The 22,467-nt window shown below is 41.5% G+C and overlaps 1 protein-coding gene across 1 annotated transcript in view; it reads left to right on the top strand.

The window, feature by feature from the left end:
• The window catches only part of fbrsl1 (fibrosin-like 1), a 242,858-nt gene that overhangs the window by 99,956 nt on the left and 120,435 nt on the right, over window positions 1–22,467 (top strand). The window contains 1 exon segment of the mRNA XM_046841445.1: window positions 22,107–22,136. Within this exon segment, the coding sequence (XP_046697401.1) occupies window positions 22,107–22,136 (30 nt within the window).

The following is a 22,467-nucleotide window of genomic DNA, read 5'->3' as shown; positions in this document are numbered from 1 at the left end:
GTGATTGTTGATGTCAGACATCCCGTACGAACGTGATCCTCACGTCTCACTGTAGGATCTCAGTTGTCATAATCTCAGAACGTAAAACAATCAAAAACAGATGCAATCAAGGAAAAGACCACGAACACGTTCAGAGCCGTGTTCTCCCGCTAACACAAACAATCTGTAGCGTTCATTTTATTCATGACAAATAACGCCTTCTCGCTGTTCTGTCCACCTGACCTGCTTCCACTTTATCTCCTGAGGTGGTTTGAAGATGATGAAAAAAAGCATCGTGACAGTCGGTTGTCTGTGAAACCGGCGATCAAAGACGACAGATTTTAGCTTTAGATTGCAGGAATCTTTTATTTACTCAGACGAACAAATCTTGGTCACAATTGCACAGTGTGACGCAGGGTTTCATTCATTACCACTACAATCCAGAACTCTTACTGGCCAGGGGGCTGTCCATACAAATCTTCTTAGCCAATAGTTGAAGAGTGCTGTTAAGCCCCGCCCCCCACAATTTATTAAAGAATTAAAAACTTCCAAAAAACTGCGAACAACTCGATGCTTAAGTTTTTCTTTACGTTCATTGGCATGAAACTTGTGGGAGGGGGGGCTTAAGAGTGCTTTACTCTGATTGGCTAAGCAGATTTAGTTCTCCATGACTAGGAAGAAGAAAGTTAAGTATAGTTAGTATGGTTAGTATATGATTTTAGAAAAAAAGAAAATTCTGTTCTTTGGTTCTGAATGAAGTGTCATGTTCTTGGCTTCCTAAAAAGGTCTCCTTGGAGATCTTTCTCAAAGATGAACACCAGGTTATAGGCTTCTTGTTGTAAAACCTTTCATTAGATTCAACCCCACCAGTACCCAGTGAGAGAAGTCAGGAGGGGTTCTCAAAAGAGTCTGGTTCCTGATAAGGTTCTTCTTTCTCTGGTCTCAGCACCATCAAGTCTGAGCCATTCACGGTTTAGTTTTTGTCTCATGAGGAACTCCCAGAGAACCTTCAAGAGAGACCTTTGAGGAGAAGAGGGCATATGTGTGTGTGTGTGTGTGTGTGTGTGTGTGTGTGTGTGTGTGTGTGTGTGTGTGTGTTTTGTTTTTGCATGGAGGTGTGAAAGCATGATCTGTGCATCCGCGAGAAAGGCGTAAAAACCAAACCGCACGGAGCCGAAACACTTTCGTGTTCACACCTTCACAATCAATAACACTCTGCTGTGTGTGTGTGTGTGTGTGTGTGTGTGTGTGTGTGTGTGTGTGTTCCTGGTGAGATTTTGGTTGCAGGTGATCTTTTCAGTTCTGACTCAACACCACATTTTCTGAACACGTTGCAGTTTCACAAACGCCCAAACCACAGCGTCAATCACTTCATCATCACTTCCTGTGTGTCTGCTAGAGAGAGATCTAGTGTGTGTGTGTGTGTATGTGTGTGTGTGTGTGTGTGTGTGTGTAAGCGTGTGTGTGTGAGTGTGTGTGTACACATATTTGTGGCAGTGTGTGTAAGTGTGTATGAGTGTGTGTTCGAGCGTGTAGGTGTGTGCGAGTCTTTGTGTGTGTATGTGTGTGTACGTATTTGTGCTAATGTGTTTGTGTGTGAGTGTGTATGTGTGTGTTTGAGCGTGTAGGTGTGTGTGAGTCTGTGTGTGTATGTAGGTGTGTGTTTGTGAGTGTGTATGTTTGTGTGTGCATGTGTGTGTTCTCGAATGTGTGTTTTTGTGTATGTGTGTTTGTGTGTAGGTGTGTAGGTGTGTTGATTTATTTGTGTGTACATGTGTGTTCTCAAAGGTGTGTGTGTGTGTGTGTGTATTCGTGTGTAGGTGTGAGGGGTTTATGTTTGTGTTTGTGTAAGTAAGTAAACTCAGGTTTCCCGCTTCTTTTGTAGAACATGCTAATGGTTCCGCTAGCTAGCGGTTTAAAGCATGATATTGCTTAAAGTCATGCAAGAACCTTGTGAGGAACACAGGAACCTTTCCAGGGACTTATAATTTTAAATAAAACTTTTTCAGGAACTCAGGAACTTTTAAAGTAAAGAGACGTTTTTAGCACATTTCTGAACCATTTTAGGAACCTTTCCATTAGGATGGATTTCCATTAACAGAACTGGTTTCTGGAATCCAGGAGGTTATCGTTTGTGGATCCATTATAGAAAAAGTGAGAAGCTCCGGGTGTGTTTCTGCTGCAAGAACCTTTTGGTGGACTCAGGAACATTTTTTAGGAGGGTTTTGTCAGTAAAGCAGATCATCTGACTGTATTTCCATTTCAAGAAACTTTTGCATGATGCAAGAACTTTTTCAGGAACTCAGACAGGGTCTGACAGGATATTTTTAGTTCCTGATTTTTATTATTGTGTGCTGGTGCCTGGTGCAGATGCCTGAAGGGAACCTGTCAGATCAAAGGTCAGTAATTATTGATAGAGCTAAAGGTTGTTGGTCTTCAGCCAGTCAGAACTTTGTTGTAATGTTGTGAATCTGGACGTCTGCAACTGACATGCATGTAGCAGAGATGTTCTGGTTGTGTCGGAAGAGCAGGAACCCAAACATCAGGAGGAAATCTTGAACAACCGTTTACCAATCATCAATTATTTGAAGTGATGAGAGTTTGGAGATCTTAGAATAATGAAATATGGCTGAAGAACCTCAAAAGGGAACGAAAATCTCTACCTTGACTGTTCCTGATTTTCACGCTGGTTTCTAACTCTGGAGAGTTATCTCTGCTCGGAATTTAGAGATGCTCTTTTATATAATGTTTCATTTGCTTGAGAAGTTCTACCATGTGGCTGCCGATTAAAGCCTGGGTGTGTTTCAGGTCATATCTAATTTTAATTCCAGTCATTTGCAGGATGTTCTCATGCTCCTGCTGCCTGAGTGTCTCATGACTGATCTGATGCTAGCGCTCGCTGGGTCTTGTGGTTTTCTCGCGTTTCAGTTACAGCTAGAGATATCTTTAACCCTTTCCCCTTCATCACACACTCTCGTTCCATTCCTCCACTCTTCTCTCGTTCTGTCTTTCTCCATCTGTTCTTCCATCTGTAGCTCGAGGTCAAGATTTCTCAGAGCACAGGAACCAAGAAAGCAGGAGCTCAAAAAATTCAACTGGAGTTCCATTTGAGGAACCATGAACAGTTTTCTGCAGACCTTTCAGGAACGACTGGAGTGGAGCTACATATATATTCATCAGAAACCGAAAACCCCTAGACGGCGTGTTAAAGATGGCCGACACAAATTTTTCCATGTCAGCAAATTGTACAGAAATCAAGGGACATAAATTCTGCTACGACACTCCACAAACTGTGATCTGACTTTTCAACTACAATTTTTATTGGAATCATCTCATACTGCATGCTACAGGAAACAGCGTACGATACCTGCATTACTCAACGTGAAAATTAGCTTTGAAGTCATTAGTTTGTCAGTTACATGTTATGAGTTACTTATAAAATTCAAGAGTGGCTCAGACGTTTCATCTCAAAACGAGGTAATATCAAAAAGGTTTAGGATTCGCTCTGTTTACAAGAAAGTACTTTATTTATCAACATTTCCACACTTCTACCCTCAAAATAGTCCCCATGCACAGTAATACAGCGCCTCCCAGTGTTCCTCTGGAACGTGTTCTGGACGTCTTCTTCTCTTCTGCGATTCTCGCCGGGTCTCCACAACGTTGTCAAAACAGCGAGCCGGATCTTCATCTTCAGGAAGAGGGTATAGTCCACAGGAGCCAAACCTGGTGAGTAGTGTGGGTGCAGATGTGAGGTCATGTAGTTTCACGTGTGAGGAGGAGCTTGTGACAGGGTGCCCACGTGGTCAGAATAGCAGACGGCAGTAACGCACATGTTTAGAACAGCACCAGTCGCACAGCTCCAGATGTGCACCGGACCATGTCTTTTTCTACCCTGACTTATGAAGGTCTGTGCTCCCTGTGACTGTGCATTGGCGTGTTACAAAACTTTAATCTTCATGAGGTGGGACGTGACTGGAGCTGGAGCAACCTCAGGATGCCTCGGGATGGGGAGAGAAAGAGAAGCAGTGGAGAGGAATTAGCGTAGCTGCTGTTCATGATATTAACAGCACAAGTTGATAATGTGCATGTGATCAGATGTTCTGGAGCACAAGGTTATGATGTGATGTGTGTTATGTGTAGAACTCGCTAAAACATACGTCTTTAATCTACACTTAAACTGGGAGAGTGTGTCTGAGCCCCGAACACTGTCAGGAAGACTATTCCAGAGTTTAGGAGCTAAATGTGAAAATGTTCTACCACCTTTAGTGGACTTTGCTATTCTAGGAACTACTAGAAGTCCAGAGTTTTGAGATCTCAGAGAGCGTGACGGATTGTAGCGTGTTAGAAGACTGGAGAGATACATGGAGCCAAACCATTTAGTGTTTTGTAGGTAAGAAGCAGTAGTTTGTAGTTGATTTGAATCTTAACAGGAAGCCAGTGCAGGGATGAGAAGATTGGGGTTATATGGTGATATTTTCTTGACCTTGTAAGAACTCTGACTGCTGCATTCTGGACAAACTGAAGCTTGTTTATTAATGATGCAGGACATCCACCTAGTAATGCATTACAGTAGTTTATTCTGGAGGTCATGAACGCATGGACGAGCTTCTCTGCATCAGATATAAACATGTTTCTTAGATTAGAAATATTTCTAAGGTGAAAGAAGGCTGTTTTTGTAACTTGGTTGATGTGATTTTTAAAAGAAAAGTTGCTCTAAAATAACTCCCAGGTCTTTTACTGTTGAACTAGTGGTTACAGAACATCCGTCTAAATGCAGGTTGAGATGCTGGAGCTTCTGTGTACTAGTTTTTGAGCCGATGAGCAAAATCTCTGTCTTATCAGAATTTAGTAGTAGAAAGTTATGGGTCATCCAGTCTTTTAATTCTTTAACACACTCAGTTATCCGGGTTAATTGAGCTGTATCGTCTGGTTAAGATGAGATATATAGCTGAGTATCATCAGCATAGCAGTGGAAGCTAATTCCATGCCTTCTAATAATATTTCCTAATGGAAGCATGTATATTGTGAAAAGTAGGGGTCCTAGAACTGAACCTTGTGGCACGCCATAATTTACTAGCATTATCCTGGATAGCTCTCCATTTAAGTCTACAAAATGGTAACGATCAGACAGGTAGGATTTAAACCAGCTTAATGTCTCTCCCTGAATGCTGATGTAATTCTGTAAGCAATCCAGGAGAAGATCATGATCTATAGTGTCGAACGCAGCACTAAGATCTAGTAAAACTAACAGCGAGATGAAGACTTGGTCTGAAGCTAAAAACAGGTCATTAGTGATTGTAACTAGAGCAGATTCTGTGCTATGATGGAGCCTGAAACCTGACTGAAACTCCTCAAAGATATTGTTCTCTTGTAAGTGGGAACAGAACTGGGCAGCGACAATCTTTTCTAAAATCTTACACATAAATGGGAGATTTGAAATGGGTCTGTAATTCGATAGTGTGTTTGGATCTAAATGAGGTTTCTTAATGAGGGGATTAATAACTGCTAACTTGAGGGGTTTAGGGACGTGACCTAAAGATAGTGAGGAGTTAATAATATTGAGAAGAGGCTCACCAGCTGTATATAACACTTCCTTTAGTAGTTTAGTTGGAATGGGATCTAACTGATATGTTGTTGATTGTTCGAATTCAGACACACAGACATAGTGCTTATAACACGTGAAAAGCGCTATAGAAATCAACTTGAACTTGAACTTATAATGGCGAGTAGAGTTGTGAGTCAACTGTGAGGTAATGAATGTAATCAACACTAGTGGTAATCGCACTAACAAGTTACGCACTAACAGTTACAACAAGTCAGGAAAACAAAAAACTATTGTTCAGGATTATTTAAGAGGGAAAAAAGATAGAAAACTAACGTTTAAAGTATGAAAACGCAGAACAAAAATACAAACACGAACCTTGCGGCAAACAAGTAAAACACAGGAAGCTGCAGAACAGGAACATGTTTAAGGATAAAGATTACAATGGTCAGCTTTGTAAAGTGTGTGTTCATGTGTGCATGTGTGTTTATCCATGTGTGTCTGTGTGTGTGTATACCTGTGTGTGCATGAGTGTGTGCACGTGTGTTGGAATAAATCTAATAAACCGTATTTAATAGAATTGTGTATTTGGATAAACCGAGTATTTGAAGCACACTAGCCATATTTGTGTGTGTGTGTGTGTGTGTGTGTGTGTGTGTGTGTGTGTGTGTGTGTATATGTGTGTATGCTGCCCTGTTGGTTTGCTGAATTGAGGCCAAAGCTCCAGAGGGAATCTCTGTCACTCTCCACTACCTGCAGTTCCTCTGCCCTCGTTTTTCTTTCTGTCTGTTTTTTTTTAAATCCTGCTCCTGTTTCATTGAGGCCGCAGCGATCAGCGCGTGCTGGGAACTCACGGGATCAAATATCTCCAGAGAGAGAGAGAGAGAGAGAGAGAGAGAAAGTCATCTCAGGGTAGGATGGAAAGAGCAGTAAAGAGAGAGAGAGAGAGAGAGAGAGAGAGAGAGAGAGAGAGAGAGAGAGAGCGTGAAGGATCCCTGGAGAAGGACAGAGGAAGATTAAATCCTCTGGGGTTGTTTGAGTCTCTCTCTCTCTCTCTCTCTCTCTCTCTCCTCACTCGTGACGTCTTTATCTCCTCCACCGAGGCCGCGTTAGCCGTTAGCGAGTCAGTGACGGCGCTAAAGCTCCAGGGCACTGCGGTCAGAGGCAGGCAGGAAATGAGACGCGTCCTCCAGAGGGAAGGAGAGATCACATTGCACCGTGTGAGACCTGAGGTTTAAAAGAAAACGTGCTTCTTTTAAAAAAACTCTGCAGCAGACCATATATCTCATACAGTTTATACATATCTCACATATATATTTCATACAGTTTATACATATCTCATATATATCTCATACAGTTTATACATATCTCACATATATCTCATACAGTTTATACATATCTCACATATATATTTCATACAGTTTATAAATATCTCAGATATATCTCATACAGTTTATACATATCTCACATATATCTCATACAGTTTATACATATCTCACATATATATTTCATACAGTTTATACATATCTCATATATATCTCATACAGTTTATACATATCTCACATATATTTCATACAGTTTATACATATCTCATATATATCTCATACAGTTTATACATATCTCACATATATCTCATACAGTTTATACATATCTCACATATATATTTCATACAGTTTATACATATCTTATATATATCTCATACAGTTTATACATATCTCACATATATCTTGTACAGTTTATACATATCTCACATATATATTTCATACAGTTTATACATATCTCATATATATCTCATACAGTTTATACATATCTCACATATATTTCATACAGTTTATACATATCTTATATATATCTCATACAGTTTATACATATCTCACATATATCTTGTACAGTTTATACATATCTCACATATATATTTCATACAGTTTATACATATCTCATATATCTCATACAGTTTATACATATCTCACATATATCTCATACAGTTTATACATATCTCACATATATATCTCATACAGTTTATACATATCTCATATATCTCATACAGTTTATACATATCTCACATATCTCATACAGTTTATACATATCTCACATATATCTCATACAGTTTATACATATCTCACATATATCTTGTACAGTTTATACATATCTCACATATATCTCATACAGTTTATACATATCTCACATATATCTTGTACAGTTTATACATATCTCACATATATATTTCATACAGTTTATACATATCTCACATATATCTCATACAGTTTATACATATCTCACATATATTTCATACAGTTTATACATATCTCATATATCTCATACAGTTTATACATATCTCACATATATCTCATACAGTTTATACATATCTCATATATATCTCATACAGTTTATACATATCTCACATATATCTCATACAGTTTATACATATCTCACATATATCTCATACAGTTTATACATATCTCATATATCTCATACAGTTTATACATATCTCACATATATCTCATACAGTTTATACATATCTCATATATATCTCATACGGTATATACATATCTCAGTCATCTTAAACATTTCTCAAATTTGTTTCATACATATCTGAATTATATAAAGATGTGAATGTGATGTAGATACAGGTGTGAGTGTGATGTGGAAACAGATGTGCATGTGATGTTACAGATGTGAGTGTGATGTAGATACAGATGTGGATTTGATTCAGATACATATGTCAATATGATATAGATGTGAATGTGATGAAGATACAGATGTGGATGTGATGTAGATTTAGATGTGGGTGTGATGTAGATACAGATGTGGATTTGATTTAGATACAGATGTGAATGTAATGCGGATGTGATGCGGATACAGATGTGGATGTGATGCAGATACAGATGTGGTTGTGGTGTAGATACAGATGTGAATGTGATGTGATGTGCTACACGGCTGTTCCTGGTTGTCAGCTCGTTAATTCTGAGCGATTCTGAGGTTTAATGAGCTCCCTGTAGGCTCGTTCTGTTCCCCGCTGAGACCTCGCACTCGTCTCCTCACACATCCTGTCTGCTTTCCAATCAATTACGTTTTTATCAGATAGAAACGTAACACAGCTTGATTGAGTTCTCAGCACCGCGGCGCCGACTGTGTGTTCGCCGGGCAGGAAACGGAGCCAATTACGGCAGGAAGTTTAATCAAATTAACTTCCACTTCAGCCAGATGTGCGCTCGTTGTTGTTGTTTTTTTTTCTGAAGCCGCAGTGAAGACATCGCTGTCGTAATGCGCTCCTGTGTTTCTGTAAATGCGTCTGCCGTTTATGATAAATCTCTTTTCACACCGAGGAAATATTTGGAGCTAAATGAAACACGACGCTCGAGACGGAGAGAAGTGATGATGGAGGACAGAGCTGTTTCTCTTCTAATTTCACATCATTCCTCATGTTCATCACCTTCTCTCTTTTCTCAGGGTTCTTTTTTTTTTACCAAGAATATAGAAGTGCAGCATCTCTCTCTCTCTCTCTCTCTCTCTCTCCTTCTCTCCATGTCTTTTCCTTTCTTACAATCACTATCCTTTCTTATATTTCTCTCTCTATCACTCTGTCTCTCTCATTTTATCTTTTGCTCAATCTCTTCTCTCAAACTTTTCTCCCTCTGTATCTCTCTCTTGTTCTCCTTCTTTCATTTTTTCTCCATCTCTCTCTCCCTCTGTATCTCTCCTTTATTTTCTCTCTTTCTGTCTATCTGTCACTCTTTGTCTCTCTATTTTATTTTATTTTATTTTTATAAAGCCCCCCCTCTTTCTCTCCACTCTCCCTCATTTTTTATACATTTTTCTTTTTCTTCCTTCATTAGACTCGTCTCGGCCGCTGCGTTAGATTTGTGAATGTGGAGCTCCAGTGAAGCGAGTTGTTATGAGCGATTATGACCCTGAATCTCAGGACACGGAGAAACACTGCATAATTCAATTAGTGTTATTAATCTCTCTCTCTCTCACACACACACACACACACACACACACACACACACACACACTTATCTGTAAAAGTCTGTAGCAGGAGCTGCTGCTGTTTAATCGTGTTCACTCGTTCTCCTTAAAAACAATGATTTAAGGTCAGGGTCCTGCCCCCCCTCCCCCCTCCGCCCCGCCCCACCCCCCTGCACATAAATCAATTGAGATGAAAGTTCCATAATTGTGCTCGCTAGGAGGGATTTGAGGGAAATTGCACTATGAATTTTTCAGAGGAAATTGTTGCTAGCTGTAGAGGCGGAGAGCAGAATTTATGACTCTGACTTCTTCATTACTGAAGTCATTTTGCTGTCGATGATGGCGGTGTGAGCCGGCGGGGGGGGTGGGGGGGGCGGTGTCAGGAGATCGGGGCGAGGGGGGGTTTAGCCATCCCACCGCAACAACGCAGCTCTTTAACCTCACTAATCTTTCGTGGAGAAAATTCCACTGCGGCGTCGTACTGCAGGGCCGGGGCCCAAACCGAGCCACGAGCTAACAGGGAAAAACTTTGTTATTCTCTAATGATACTGCGGATGTACACACGGTGCCGCATAACATGCTAAACATTTGGTACTGCTAAAAACGCTAAACAGACAGTACCCCATAACACGCTAAACACGTGGTACCACATAACACGCTACACACAGTACTGCAAAACATGCTTAACACGCAGTGCCACGTAACACGCTAAACATTTGGTACCGCTAAAAACGCTAAACAGACAGTACCCCAAAACAGGCTAAACACGCTGTGTTACATAACACGCTAAACATGCGGTACTGCTAAAAACGCTAAACAGGCAGTACCCCATAACATGCGAAACAGACAGTACCCCATAACACGCCAAACAGACCCCATAACATGCTAAATGCAACACCCGATGTAAGAAAAAAATGCTAAAACATAGGAATGCGGTTATTTACCAAAGATGCTAACTGGCAAAACACTACACGTGATTTAGCTTTATGCTAACAGTACATGCTAACAGTAAATAAACAAGTTCCTGTATAACCATCGCATAAGCATCCTGTTTATTAACTCATGCTAGCTTTTTTTATTATTAGCTTTGTCATTATAAGTAACAAGCTAAACCCGCTAAACTTTCAGATTCTACTAAAAACATCAAACTAGCACAGCAGAATACACCAGGTGTCTGTCTCTCTGTCTGACTTTATGTTTCAGTAAAGATTAAAATTTGGAAAACGGGAAATTGACCGTATATGGTGTTATGTGGCATGACGTTAGAAGAAGACTAAAACGTATATTTGTGTATTATTTATGCATTTTATTAGCATCCAGTCCATTGACTTGTGTGAACTTGTTCATTATTAGCATTATTGTTGTAAGTAACCGCTGAAAAAAAACAATAGCAATTAAGAATTAGCACCATGCTAACAGCTGCGTATTAGCTTTTCCTGCACTAGTGTTGATAAAATGTTCCTGAAAGACGTAGCGTCGAGATACCTGGCAGACTTTATTTGTCCTTAGCCTGTTCTTTTCATTTTAGTTGCAACTTTTCAGATGCTAGCATTAGCGTTACGCCAACCGGCTCCTGGCCGAGCGAGCGTTTAATCGCGTTAACCCTGAGCTTCGACACAAAGTACAGAGAAAGAGGGTAAAAAAAAAAAAAAAGATGCAGGTCAGTTGGCTTTAGCATCATGCTAACTGCCTACTGCCAGCTTTATTTTGTGTTGCCCTACTGTTAGCACTTCTGGGGAGAAACAGAACATGTGCATGTGAGAGAGAGGTAGAGAGAGAGAGAGAGAGAGAGGAAATCAGGCGAGGTGAAGAAAAGCTGGAAGATTTGTCAGCTCTAATGAAGAGGGGCAATTTCCTCCCTGCAGTGTCAGTGTGTGTGCAGCAGCGCTGTCAGGCTAACCGAATGAAAAACAAGCTCCATCCCTCCCTCCATCCCTCTTCTCCTTTCCCTCTTTCATTCCCTCACCCTCCTGTTTCTTCGTCTCCGTGCTGAGGAACAGCTGAGACCAGCAGAAAGCGTGACGGCTGCAGGCAACAAAACAGCCGAACCAAAACCTTCTGCTAGTCAGCTAGCGTGTGTGGATTACAACTAGCCATGCTAAACCAGCTCAGGCTAGCTCAAACCGGTTTCATCCTGTACACACGCTCTGTTTCAACAACTACAGTCGGGATCATACTGTTGCTAAGCAACCGGAATACACCCACTAGCTAAGGACTAGCTATTTATTCCGCTAGCATGTGGAACAAATGTGACATTGTGGTATCAGCTGATCGTTTTGAAATGTAGTGCTAGCTGGCTAGGTGCGGCTAATAACACGGTGAGATTGCTAGCATGACATCATGCTGGTTTTGTATTTTATTTATTGTATTTTTTATTTAAGATAACAGGTTGATATTTTTTGCTAACTCTGTGTGGGGGCGGGGCTTCCCGTAGCGATGGAGCTGGTGTTGATGTACCAGGTGAGGTTCTCTGCCAAGTACATACAAAAACAAGCTGGTGTTGTTGAGGATCTCTACAAAGGTAGTGGTGGTGGCGTTGATGGTGATGATAGTGGTTGTAGTGGTGATGATGTCAATGTTGATGGTGATGGTAGTGGTTGTAATAATGGTGTCGGTGACGGTAATGGTGGTGGTGTTGATGGTTATGGTAGTGGTGGTATTGAGAAGGTGGTGGTGGTTATGGTAATGGTTGTGGTGGTAATGATGGTGTTGGTGATGGTATTGGTGGTTTGTGCTAGTAATGAGATGGTGGTGCTGATGGTAGTGGTGGGTTGTGGTGGTGGTATTGAGAAGGTGGTGGTTGTTGTGGTGGTAATGATGATGTTGGTGATAGTAGTGGTGGGTTGTGGTGGTGGTATTGAGAAGGTGATGGTGGTGGTAGCGGTAGGTTGTGGTGGTGGTATTGAGAAGGTAGTGGTGTTGGTGGTGGTGGTGGTGTTGGTGGTGATGATGGAGTCGGTGATGGTGGTGGTGGTGGTGTTGATGGTAGTGGTGGTAATGAGAAGGAGGTGGTGGTGGTATTGAGAAGGTGGTGGTGATGGTATTGAGAAGGTGGTGGTGATGGTAGTGGTTGTGTGGTAAAATAGTGTTGTTGATGGTAGTGGTTGTGGTGGTGATGATGGTGGTGTTGATGGTGATGGTAGTGGTGGTATTGAGAAGGTGGTGGTGGTGGTATTGAGAAGGTGGTGGTTTTTGAGGTTCATCACTGATATAAGTCAGAAAGGCCTGGTAGTACAGACCTCAGGCCTTGGGTGCAATAGACTCAGCTTTCTGAACAGGTGCTCAGGAATGATTGTGAGCTGAAGTGTATGAACCAGATGAATAAGGGCCAGAGGGAGGGTGGTGGAGGTGGTGGTGGTGATGGTGAATGTTTGGGATTGCAAGGGAGTCAATTGAAAAGGCAGCTGGTTCTTGGTATGCCTCATGAGGAAGCTCATCATGATGTACCAGAGGAAACTGAGGAACCGGTGGTGGAGGTCTTGCAGCACATCAGATTGTGAGGGACGCTGCAGCTCCAGAAGCTGGTGCATTTAAAAATTAATTTCAAAAATGAAGCTGGGGCATGAAATGAAGGCAATTAAAGCTGCACACAATGCGGGTGATAAGGTGAAGCTTAGCCACATATTTACATAAATAAATGAGTTTTTAATCCCGTTCTGCTCGCTAGCGTTTCTCCACGACGTCTCGCCGCGATTCAGCAGCGATTACGTAATCGATTTTCTAACACAAGGCTTGAAATGAGCTGCAAAAAGCTGCAGAAGACGTGTGTGTGTGTGTGTGTGTGTGTGTGTGTGTGCGTGTGTGTGTGTGCGTGCGTGTGTGTGTGTGTATATGTGCGTGTGTGTGTGCGTGCGTGTGTGTGTGCGCGTGTGTGTGTTTCTCTCGGTTAATCTCAAGGTTAACACTTCAGACCTGCCAGGTTTCATTTCTCCATCTGCCTGAAGAACGTTCAATTTTACACTCCGATGAGCTGAGAAGTGCACGCTCGAAATCTCTCTCTCTCCTGGAGAGGAAGGATAGAGAGAGAGAGAGAGAGAGAGAGAGAGAGAGAGAGAGATGGAGCAGGAGGAGAAAAAGAAACGATTGTGTTTTTCCTGTCAGGACGTAGCCATGCTAATATAATTAAATTAGTTTTTGCTAACCGATGATTCCGGATTTTCTCTAAAAGCATGAAGTAAATGGAAAGGAAAAGAAATAATGAAAAAAGGAAATGAAAGGAAAAAGAAAAGGGAAATGAAAGGAAAGAGGAAAATGAAGGGAAGTTTATCTTGCATCTCACACTCATCACTGAGGTTTTATTGGATAGCATGCTAGCATGGCTAACTCAATCTAGTCCTAGCATCCTTTTACTGGAAGATACACAAGATTTTACTGGTGTTTGTACACTAGGCCTGGTTCTGAGCTGGTGGGGTCTTGGGGTACTCGGTTTTTACGGCTATGTGTGGTTCAGACCATGGGCTATTAGTACTAGAGTTTTCAGGCTCTAGAACTTTAGGGCAGTAGATTTTAGGGCACTGTGATTTTAGAGCACTAGGGTACTTTAGAGTACTTTAGGGCACTAGGGTCTTATATTTTTAGTATTCTGTACTTCTGGGACATTGTGTCTCTACACCCTACAAGCTTTACTTTACTTTATGGAACAGGTTCTTCACTTGTTCCTCATGGTAGACATCAACAAGGTTTTTTGTTTTTGAATGGAATTGGATATTAGCTAGCTAGCACACACTGTAGTGTTAGCAAAGTAACTCTGGTTACAGGTAGATGTGATGAAGTTCTCATCTTCCTGCTGGATTGCAAAATCAAAAGCAGTTGTTAGTGTTTGTTTTTAAATAATGAAAACGCGTGAGGATGTTATACGCTAATGGGATTAGCTTAGCACGTTCGGCTTGTTTAGCACTTCCTTCTTCTATGCCGTTTTCCAGCCTGTGAATATTTTCGACAGCTTTAAAATGTAAAATCAAAATGTCTTGTGTGTGTGTGTGTGTGTGTGTGTGTGTGTGTCTGGGTGTGTGCATGTGTGTGACAGTCTCCACCATCAGGAAATAATGAGCCCGAGAAGCTGGAAACATCAGCTCTTTTAGCGACGCTCCCCTGCTGTGTTCTGTCATTTCAGTACGTCCTCGCGGAACGCCGTCACGCTGGAAAACATCTGAATCCGAGCGAACGTCAGATCTGCGCTTTGATCTCGACCGTGATTAGATGTCTACTGCCTTTTTTTTTTTAAGAAAAAGAAGCATCTCTGCTTCTGTCGCTCGCAGAAAGGAAGAAAAAATGAACATCTCTGTGTTTTCAGGGCACTAGCGCTAATTGCGCTAAATCCGTGCTACGATCACAGAAAAAAAATCTCTGTATGTCTTTTTTTTTGCATACACACACACACACACACACACACACACACACAGAGTTTGTATCTCTGATGGAAAGTTTGATGCCAGAGAGATATCTTTCCTGAACACTGTGAGGAACCGTAGCATTTTCTTTGTGTAGCATCTCCATCATGCTAATAACTGATGTAACATGTAAGTGCTAGCATGCTTATATTTGATCTGTCAGTCGGGTGTAAATTTACACTTATATCCTCAAAGCTAGCATGCTAGCACCGGAAAATCCTTTTGTGTTTGCATTATGCTAATGTTAAACGCTAAAGTGGCTATGCTGAGGTATTTATTTATCTATGATACCTCCTGATAAGCATTCAAATATAAATGTTAGAGCTAGCATCATCACCTGTGACACTGTTACACTGGACAACTGTGCTAGCTAGTCTTTACATTTGCTAGCTTCTTAGCTTTGCAAATGAGCCATTTAGGAAAACAAATGTATAGCGTTAGCTAATCAAAGAAGTCAGCTAATTGACTAAGGATTAAATGCTAGCAAGCTGCAAAAACAGGAATTAAATGACAAACAAAATCCATAATAATATTTTGCTACTTTTATTGTAAAAAAAATACAAAATACTAGCCTGTTGGCTAACAAGCTAATGTAATATATTTATAGATTGAATCATCCTTAATGCCATTACTTGCTAACTAGCTTACGTAAGATAACCTGACACGATTTCTGGTCAATTTTTAAAGCTAAGTGGCTAGCACATGCTAACCTCACCTTACTGCTAATGCTAGCTAGCTAATATGCGCTCTTGAGGCAGAATCTCTGTGGGCAAAGCTAGCTAGCTGATGTAAGTAACCTGACAGAATGTGTCCTATTTATAAACTATGGTCATCTTTGCTGCTAACGCTAGTGAACTGCAAACCTCAGTTATCTCTCACTGCTAATGGTAACTAGCCTGACTGGATTTCTAGGATGATTTTAAAGTTAACATGCTAATTTTTATCTAAATGTACAGAAAAGCAATATAATAGAATACATCTAGCATTTAGAATAGATTTTAATCAAGATTAAGGCTAACAGGCTAACGCGCTGACCAGAGAGAATGTTTGTGGTGTTTTTTATATTTTTTATTTTTGTAATTGTCATTGCTGATTATATTTGTCTAACACATGCTAACCTAAAAGCATAGCTAACTCCGGTCTAACTCTGGTAATATCTGGTCCAATTCCAGCTAAAATGAGCTAACATTACAGGTGTGTTAATATTAATAATTATATTTGTATAATTGTTTCTTAGTTATGAAGCTAGCATGCTAACATGCTATGTCCTGTCATATTCCTGGCCCCCCAAACATCTAGTCGCATTACTAGCTGTACCACGGACGTTTTAGGTCTCGCAGTTATCGTGTTCATTGTGACCACTTTCTGTTCACACACACACACACACACACACACACACACACACACACACACACACACACACACACGTGCGCGGGACAGGTGAGAGACGGACGGCTCTGGCGTGGGTTCAATCAGTTCTACAGGAGCTTTAATTGATGCCGCATATGTGCTACCATATGGTGCAGAGACTCAAGGGAAAGCCATAATAGACAGTCAGTCCACACACACACACACACACACACAAACACACACACACACACACACACAAGCTGGCACGTTGATAAACTTCAGATGAGACGGAGGGAACACGGCTCTGATCAGGTGACAGTGTTGCTAAAAGTGTTTATTGGTAGTTTTTGTCATTAGTACACACACACACACACACACACACACACACACACACACACACACACACACACTATGCCTAACAACGCTAATACTGAACGGAAGCTAGTAAGCTAAGCATTAGCACCAGTCCACAATTCTAACAAACTCTTCAAGTCAAGAGTCAAGAGGTGACTATTTAGGCGAGGGAGGGGCTTAGGGAGAGAGGGGCTTGGGGAGAGGGAGGGGCTTGTGGAGAGGGAGGGGTTTGGGGAAAGTTTTTCCAGCATTATTTCACCTTGCTTACACTGCTAATACATAAAAACAAGGGAAGAAAACAATAAATGAAAGGATAAAAAAGTGAAAGTGATGAATAGAGGAAATAACAGGGGGAGAAACGCAGGGAGAAAACGATTATTTCTGGGGAAAAAAAAATTGGAAAAAAGGTGAATGAATGGAAAAAGAAGTAAATAATGACTGGAGGAAAGAAAAAGAAGAAAAGGATGAATTAGGTAAAAGTTGGTAAAAATATAGGAAGAATTTTAAGAAAATGAGAAATAAAGAGAAATGCTGAGAGAGAACGTTTTCAGAACATTGAAAGTTAACACTGAGAGAATGCAGAGAGAATGTTGAGAAGGAACGCTAAGAGAACACTGAGAGAATGCAGAGAGAACACTGAGAACACTGAGAGAATGCAGAGAGAACACTGAGAGAACACTGAGAGAATGCAGAGAGAACACTGAGAGAATGCAGAGAGAACACTGAGAGAATGCAGAGAGAATGTTGAGAAGGAACGCTGAGAGAACACTGAGACAATGCAGAGAGAACACTGAGAGAATGCAGAGAGAACGTTGAGAGAATGCAGAGAGAACACTGAGAGAACACTGTGAGAATGCAGAGAGAACGTTGAGAAGGAACGTTGAGAAAACACAGAGAGAATGCAGAGAGAACACTGAGAGAATGCAGAGAGAATGTTGAGAAGGAACGCTAAGAGAATGCAGAGAGAACACTGAGAGAATGCAGAGAGAACGTTGAGAAGGAACGCTGAGAGCACACAGAGAGAATACTGCGAGAACTCAGAGAGAACGCTGAGAGAGAAAGCAGTGAGAACGCTGAGGGAACTCAGAGAGAACGCTGTGAGGGAACACTGAGGAAACTTTATGAGAGAACGCTTTGAGAACATTCAGAAAACATTGGTGAGAACACTCTGAGAACATTATGAGAACTTTGAGAGAGAACACTGAGATAACATGTTTTGAGAACATTTGGATAACATTGAGCGAACGTTAAGATAACGATTCAAGAACATAAAGAGAACCCAGAGAGAAGGTTGAGAATGTTGCATGAGAGAGAACGATGAAAGAACACTTCAAGAAGGAAACATAGCGAGAAAGTTGAGAGAGACTGTGGAGAGGGAACACTTACAGAACACAGAGAGAATGTGGAGAGAAAACACTTGAACACAGAGAGGGAACACTGAAAAAACACAGAGAGAACATTGAGAAAAAACACTTGAACACATAAAAACACAGAGAAGGAACACTGAGAGGAAACACTGAGAGAACACAGAGAAGGAACACTGAGAGAACACTGAGAGAACGATAAGATGGAACACTGAGAGAACGTTGAGAGGGAACACTGAGAGACCACTGAGAGAACGTTGAGAGAATGTGGCTTTATCTGGCTTTCTGTTAGACTTCAGAATAGTAAAGTGGAGGCTGGGAGTGCTTAAGGTTTTGTGTGTGTGTGTGTGTGTGTGTGTGTGTGTGTGTGTGTGTGTGTGTGTGTGTGTGTGTTTGCCTTGCTGTCAGTGTTTTCTGTGTTGCTCTTTTCCCTCGTCTGATGTAAATTATTCAGCGCCGGAGGATGCAGCTACAAATCTCTCTCTCTGTTTCTGTCTCTTGGCCTCGCTCCTTTGTGTGTGTGTGTGTGTGTGTGTGTGTGTGTGTGTGTGTGTGTGTGTGTGTGTGTGTGTTTTATCGTTTATTCATCGACTCTCCGTCTTGTGTTTGATAATTAGAGATAACACCAGCCCCTGATAAAATAACCACCTTCATCCTATTTGCATCTTATTTGCATATGATTTAAATATAAATATCAGAATCTCACCTGTTAAGTGTGTATCGCTCCGGAGTGCTGACTTCCTGTTACACCTGAGGGAGAGCGAGAGGGGGGGGGGAAGAGGAGACATAAACATAAAAGAGATAGAATGAATGAGTGATAGAGAAAAGGACGCGAGAGAGAGAGAGAGATAGAGAGAGAAGGAGAGAGAGAGAGAGAAAGAGAGAGATAGGAGTGAGGGTAAATAAATAAGAAAAGAAAAGAATAAAGGAGAAATAAATGAAAGAAGACTGGAGAAGACAGGATAAAAAGAGAAATATAATGAGAGAGAGATGAAGAGAAAGATGGATTGTGGATAGAGGAAAGGAAAGAGGAAGAAAAGAATGAACAGAGGAAAAATGAATAAAGGGAACGAATGAAAGACGACGCGTGTTTGTGTGTGTGAGGGACAGATTGATGGAGTTTGTAGTCTCCCACTGGCCTCAGCATCCAACACACACACACACACACACACACACACACACACACTGATGTAGTTGAGTGTAGAACAGATTGGGCCTCAGGGCTTTTAGTCTCACACTGACTCTAACATGCAGGCTGTGTGTATGTGTGTGTGTGTGTGTGTGTGTGTGTGTGTGTGTGTGTGTGTGTGTGCGTGTGACTGTGTGTCTGTGTTTGTGTGTGTGTGTTTGTGTGTATCAGTGTGTCAGTGTGTGTGGGTGTGTGTGGCTGAGTGTGTGTGTGTGTAGCTGTGTGTGTTTGTCAGTGTGTGTGTGGCTGTGTGTGAGTGTGTGTGCGTGCATGTGACTGTGTGTGTGTGTTTGTGTGTTTGTGTGTGTATCAGTATGTCAGTGTGTGTGGGTGTGTGTTTGTGTGTGAGTGTGTGTGTAGCTGTGTGTGTTTGTCAGTGTGTGTGTGTGTGGCTGTGTGTGAGTGTGTGTGTGTGTGTGTGTGTGCGTGTGGCTGTCTGTGTGTGTGTGTGTGTGTGTGTGGCTGTTTATCTGTTACTAAAGTGCAGTAATATAATAAACAGCTGCATTAGTGATGTAACTAAAATAGATAATGATGATGATGGTGGTGATGATGAAGATATGATGAATAGATGATGATGATGATGATGATAATGATGATGATGGTGGTGATGATGAACATGGCAGTAGTTCTGTTTCTATAGCCTAATAATGGAAATGGGTTTTGATGGACATTGGTACGTGTGTGTGTGTGTGTGTGTGTGTGTGTGTGTGTGTGCTCGTTTCCGGTGATGTCACCGCTCCCTCGTTGCCACAGCAACAGCAGTGAAAAGTATGGTGACGTGTGTCGGCATGCAGTGATGCATAGTCTCACATCGACACCAGTGTTAGAGCTGTGTGTGTGTGTGTTTGGTTGTGTGTGTGCTTTTGTATATCACTCTCTTGAATTGTGCATGTGTGTGCGTGTATATATATTTCTATCTATCTATCTATCTATCTATCTATCTATCTATCTATCTATCTATCTATCTATAATCACTCTCTTGTATTGTGTGTGTGTGTGTGTGTGTGTGTGTGTGTGTGTGTGTGTGAGAATGTGTGTGTGGTTACTGTGAATAAAGATAATTGATCAGCTCCAGCGTCACATATACCTGGTTATAATCATATTATAAAAAGTCAGTGAGGAGTCACTTTCTGTTCTCACACTCATTATAGCAGCTATAAACACTCATCCTCCTTTCTCTCACTTTCTCTTCTCTTCTCTTCCGTACATGATACATCCATGCTGTACAGGTCTGTGAGAACGTAATATAAACCTGCACTACGCTCAGACCTGCTGTTAGAGAGAATTAATCAACACCTTGTAACCTTGTGTGTGTGTGTGTGTGTGTGTGTGTGTGTGTGTGTGTGTTCTCACTAAAAGGGAAGTTTGATTGACAGCTGGTTAATCCTCAACACTCTCATCTGTCATCTGTCTATTCTTGGCTTAACGACCCATCTGAACCCAGAATACTGATTCAGAGCCACACACACACACACAAACACACACACACACACAAAGGTGTGTCAGAACACTCAATGCCTTCACGCTGACAGACAGGACGATCTGAGAACACGTTCCACTCCAGTGCATCTCTGTACACTTAAGCAGCTGTGTCTTTAGAGGAGAGGATAACAGGGATGTGGAAACACACACACACACACACACAGTCGTCTTGAGGCAGCAAGCGAGGCCTTCGAGGCATTTGAATGTAAAATCCTGTGGTGAACAACACTCTCGACCCCTTTGCCAGCTCCTTTAAAGTGCAAATGCCTGCTGTGGCTTATTTGCATATTCATCACTGCTCATTTGCATATTCATAACTGGAGTCTGTTTATGTGCCGAGAGGCAAAATGGCAAATATAGAGTTTAGTGATCTATGAGTCAGGTAAAGATCAGAGAGGAGAATGAGGAGGAGCTTGTAGATCTCACGGTGGTAGGAGGAGGAGCTTATAGATCTTAGGGTGGTAGGAGGAGGGGCTTGTAGATCTCAGGGTGGCAGGAGGTGGAGTTTGTAGATCTCATGATGGTAGGAGGAGGAGCTTGTAGATCTCAAGGTGGCAAGAGAAGGAGCTTGTAGATCTTATGGTAGAAGAAGAAGGAACTTGTAGATCTCAGGTTTGAAGTAGGAGTTTGTAGATTTTATGATGGCAGGAGAAATAGCTTGTAGATCTGTAGATGACTAAATGATAAGCTTAGATATATTAGGGTGGGAGTAAGAAATGGCAGATCTTAGTATGGGAACAAGTGCATGTAGATCTTAGATCAGCAGAAGAAGGAGCTTGTAAGTTTAAGAATAATAAGGAGGCGTTTGCAGCCCTTAGGGTGGCTAGAAGAAGAGCTTGTAGAACTCAGGGTGGAAGGATGAGGAGCTTGTAAATCTCAGGATTGGAGCAGAAGCTTGTAGATCTAAGGATGGCAGGAGATGGAGTTTGTAGATCTTTGGATGATAGGAGGAGGAGTTTGTAAATCTCAGGATGACAGGAGGTCAAATTTGTAGATCTCAGGATGATAGGAGGAGGAGTTTGTAGATCTCAGGATGATAGGAGGAGGAGTTTGTAGATCTCAGGATGATAGGAGGAGGAGTTTGTAAATCTCAGGATGATAGGAGGAGGAGTTTGTAGATCTCAGGATGATAGGAGGAGGAGTTTGTAGATCTCAGGATGATAGGAGAAGGAGTTTGTAGATCTCAGGATGATAGGAGGAGGAGTTTATAGATCTCAGGATGGCAGGAGGAGGAGTTTGTAGATCTCTGGATGGCAGAAGGTGGGGTTTGTAGATCTCGGGGTTTTAAGTTGGGATGTTTTGTTGTGAAGCAAATTGGTATTTATGGGGTTTTAAGCGTTTTAAAGGTTCTCCTTCATTCCTTTTATCCAGAGAGACGGAGAACGCTGACATGGAGAACTTCGAAATGGAGAACTGCTCTTATAACGAGCTCCACAGCCAGGAGCACATAAATAATTCTCTCTCTTCTTCTCCTCTCTTTATAGTGTGACAGCGAGAGTGACATCGACGACAAGGTAGGACTCGCTCTTTCATAATCTACTGACTGTGTGTGTGGGGACCTTGTTCATCTCGATTCTGTTGCTCATTTGCATGTTATAAAGCGGGAGTTAGAGAGAGACATAGAGACAAACAAAGACAGAAAGAGAGAGAGAGAGAGAGAGAGAGAGAGAGATACAAACAAAGACAGAGAGAGAGAGAGAGAGAGAGAGAGAGAGAGAGAGAGAGAGATACAAACAAAGACAGAGAGAGAGAGAGAGAGAGAGACACTGACAAAGACAGAGAGACATACAGACAAACAAAGACAGAAAGAGAGAGAGAGAGAGAGAGAGAGACATACTGACAAAG

Source organism: Silurus meridionalis, chromosome 27, assembly GCF_014805685.1.
Source record: "Silurus meridionalis isolate SWU-2019-XX chromosome 27, ASM1480568v1, whole genome shotgun sequence".
In the NCBI taxonomy this organism is placed as follows: Eukaryota; Metazoa; Chordata; class Actinopteri; order Siluriformes; family Siluridae; genus Silurus; species Silurus meridionalis.
The sequence above is the reverse complement of the archived record's forward strand: the minus strand, read 5'-3'. Positions and strand labels throughout refer to the sequence as shown.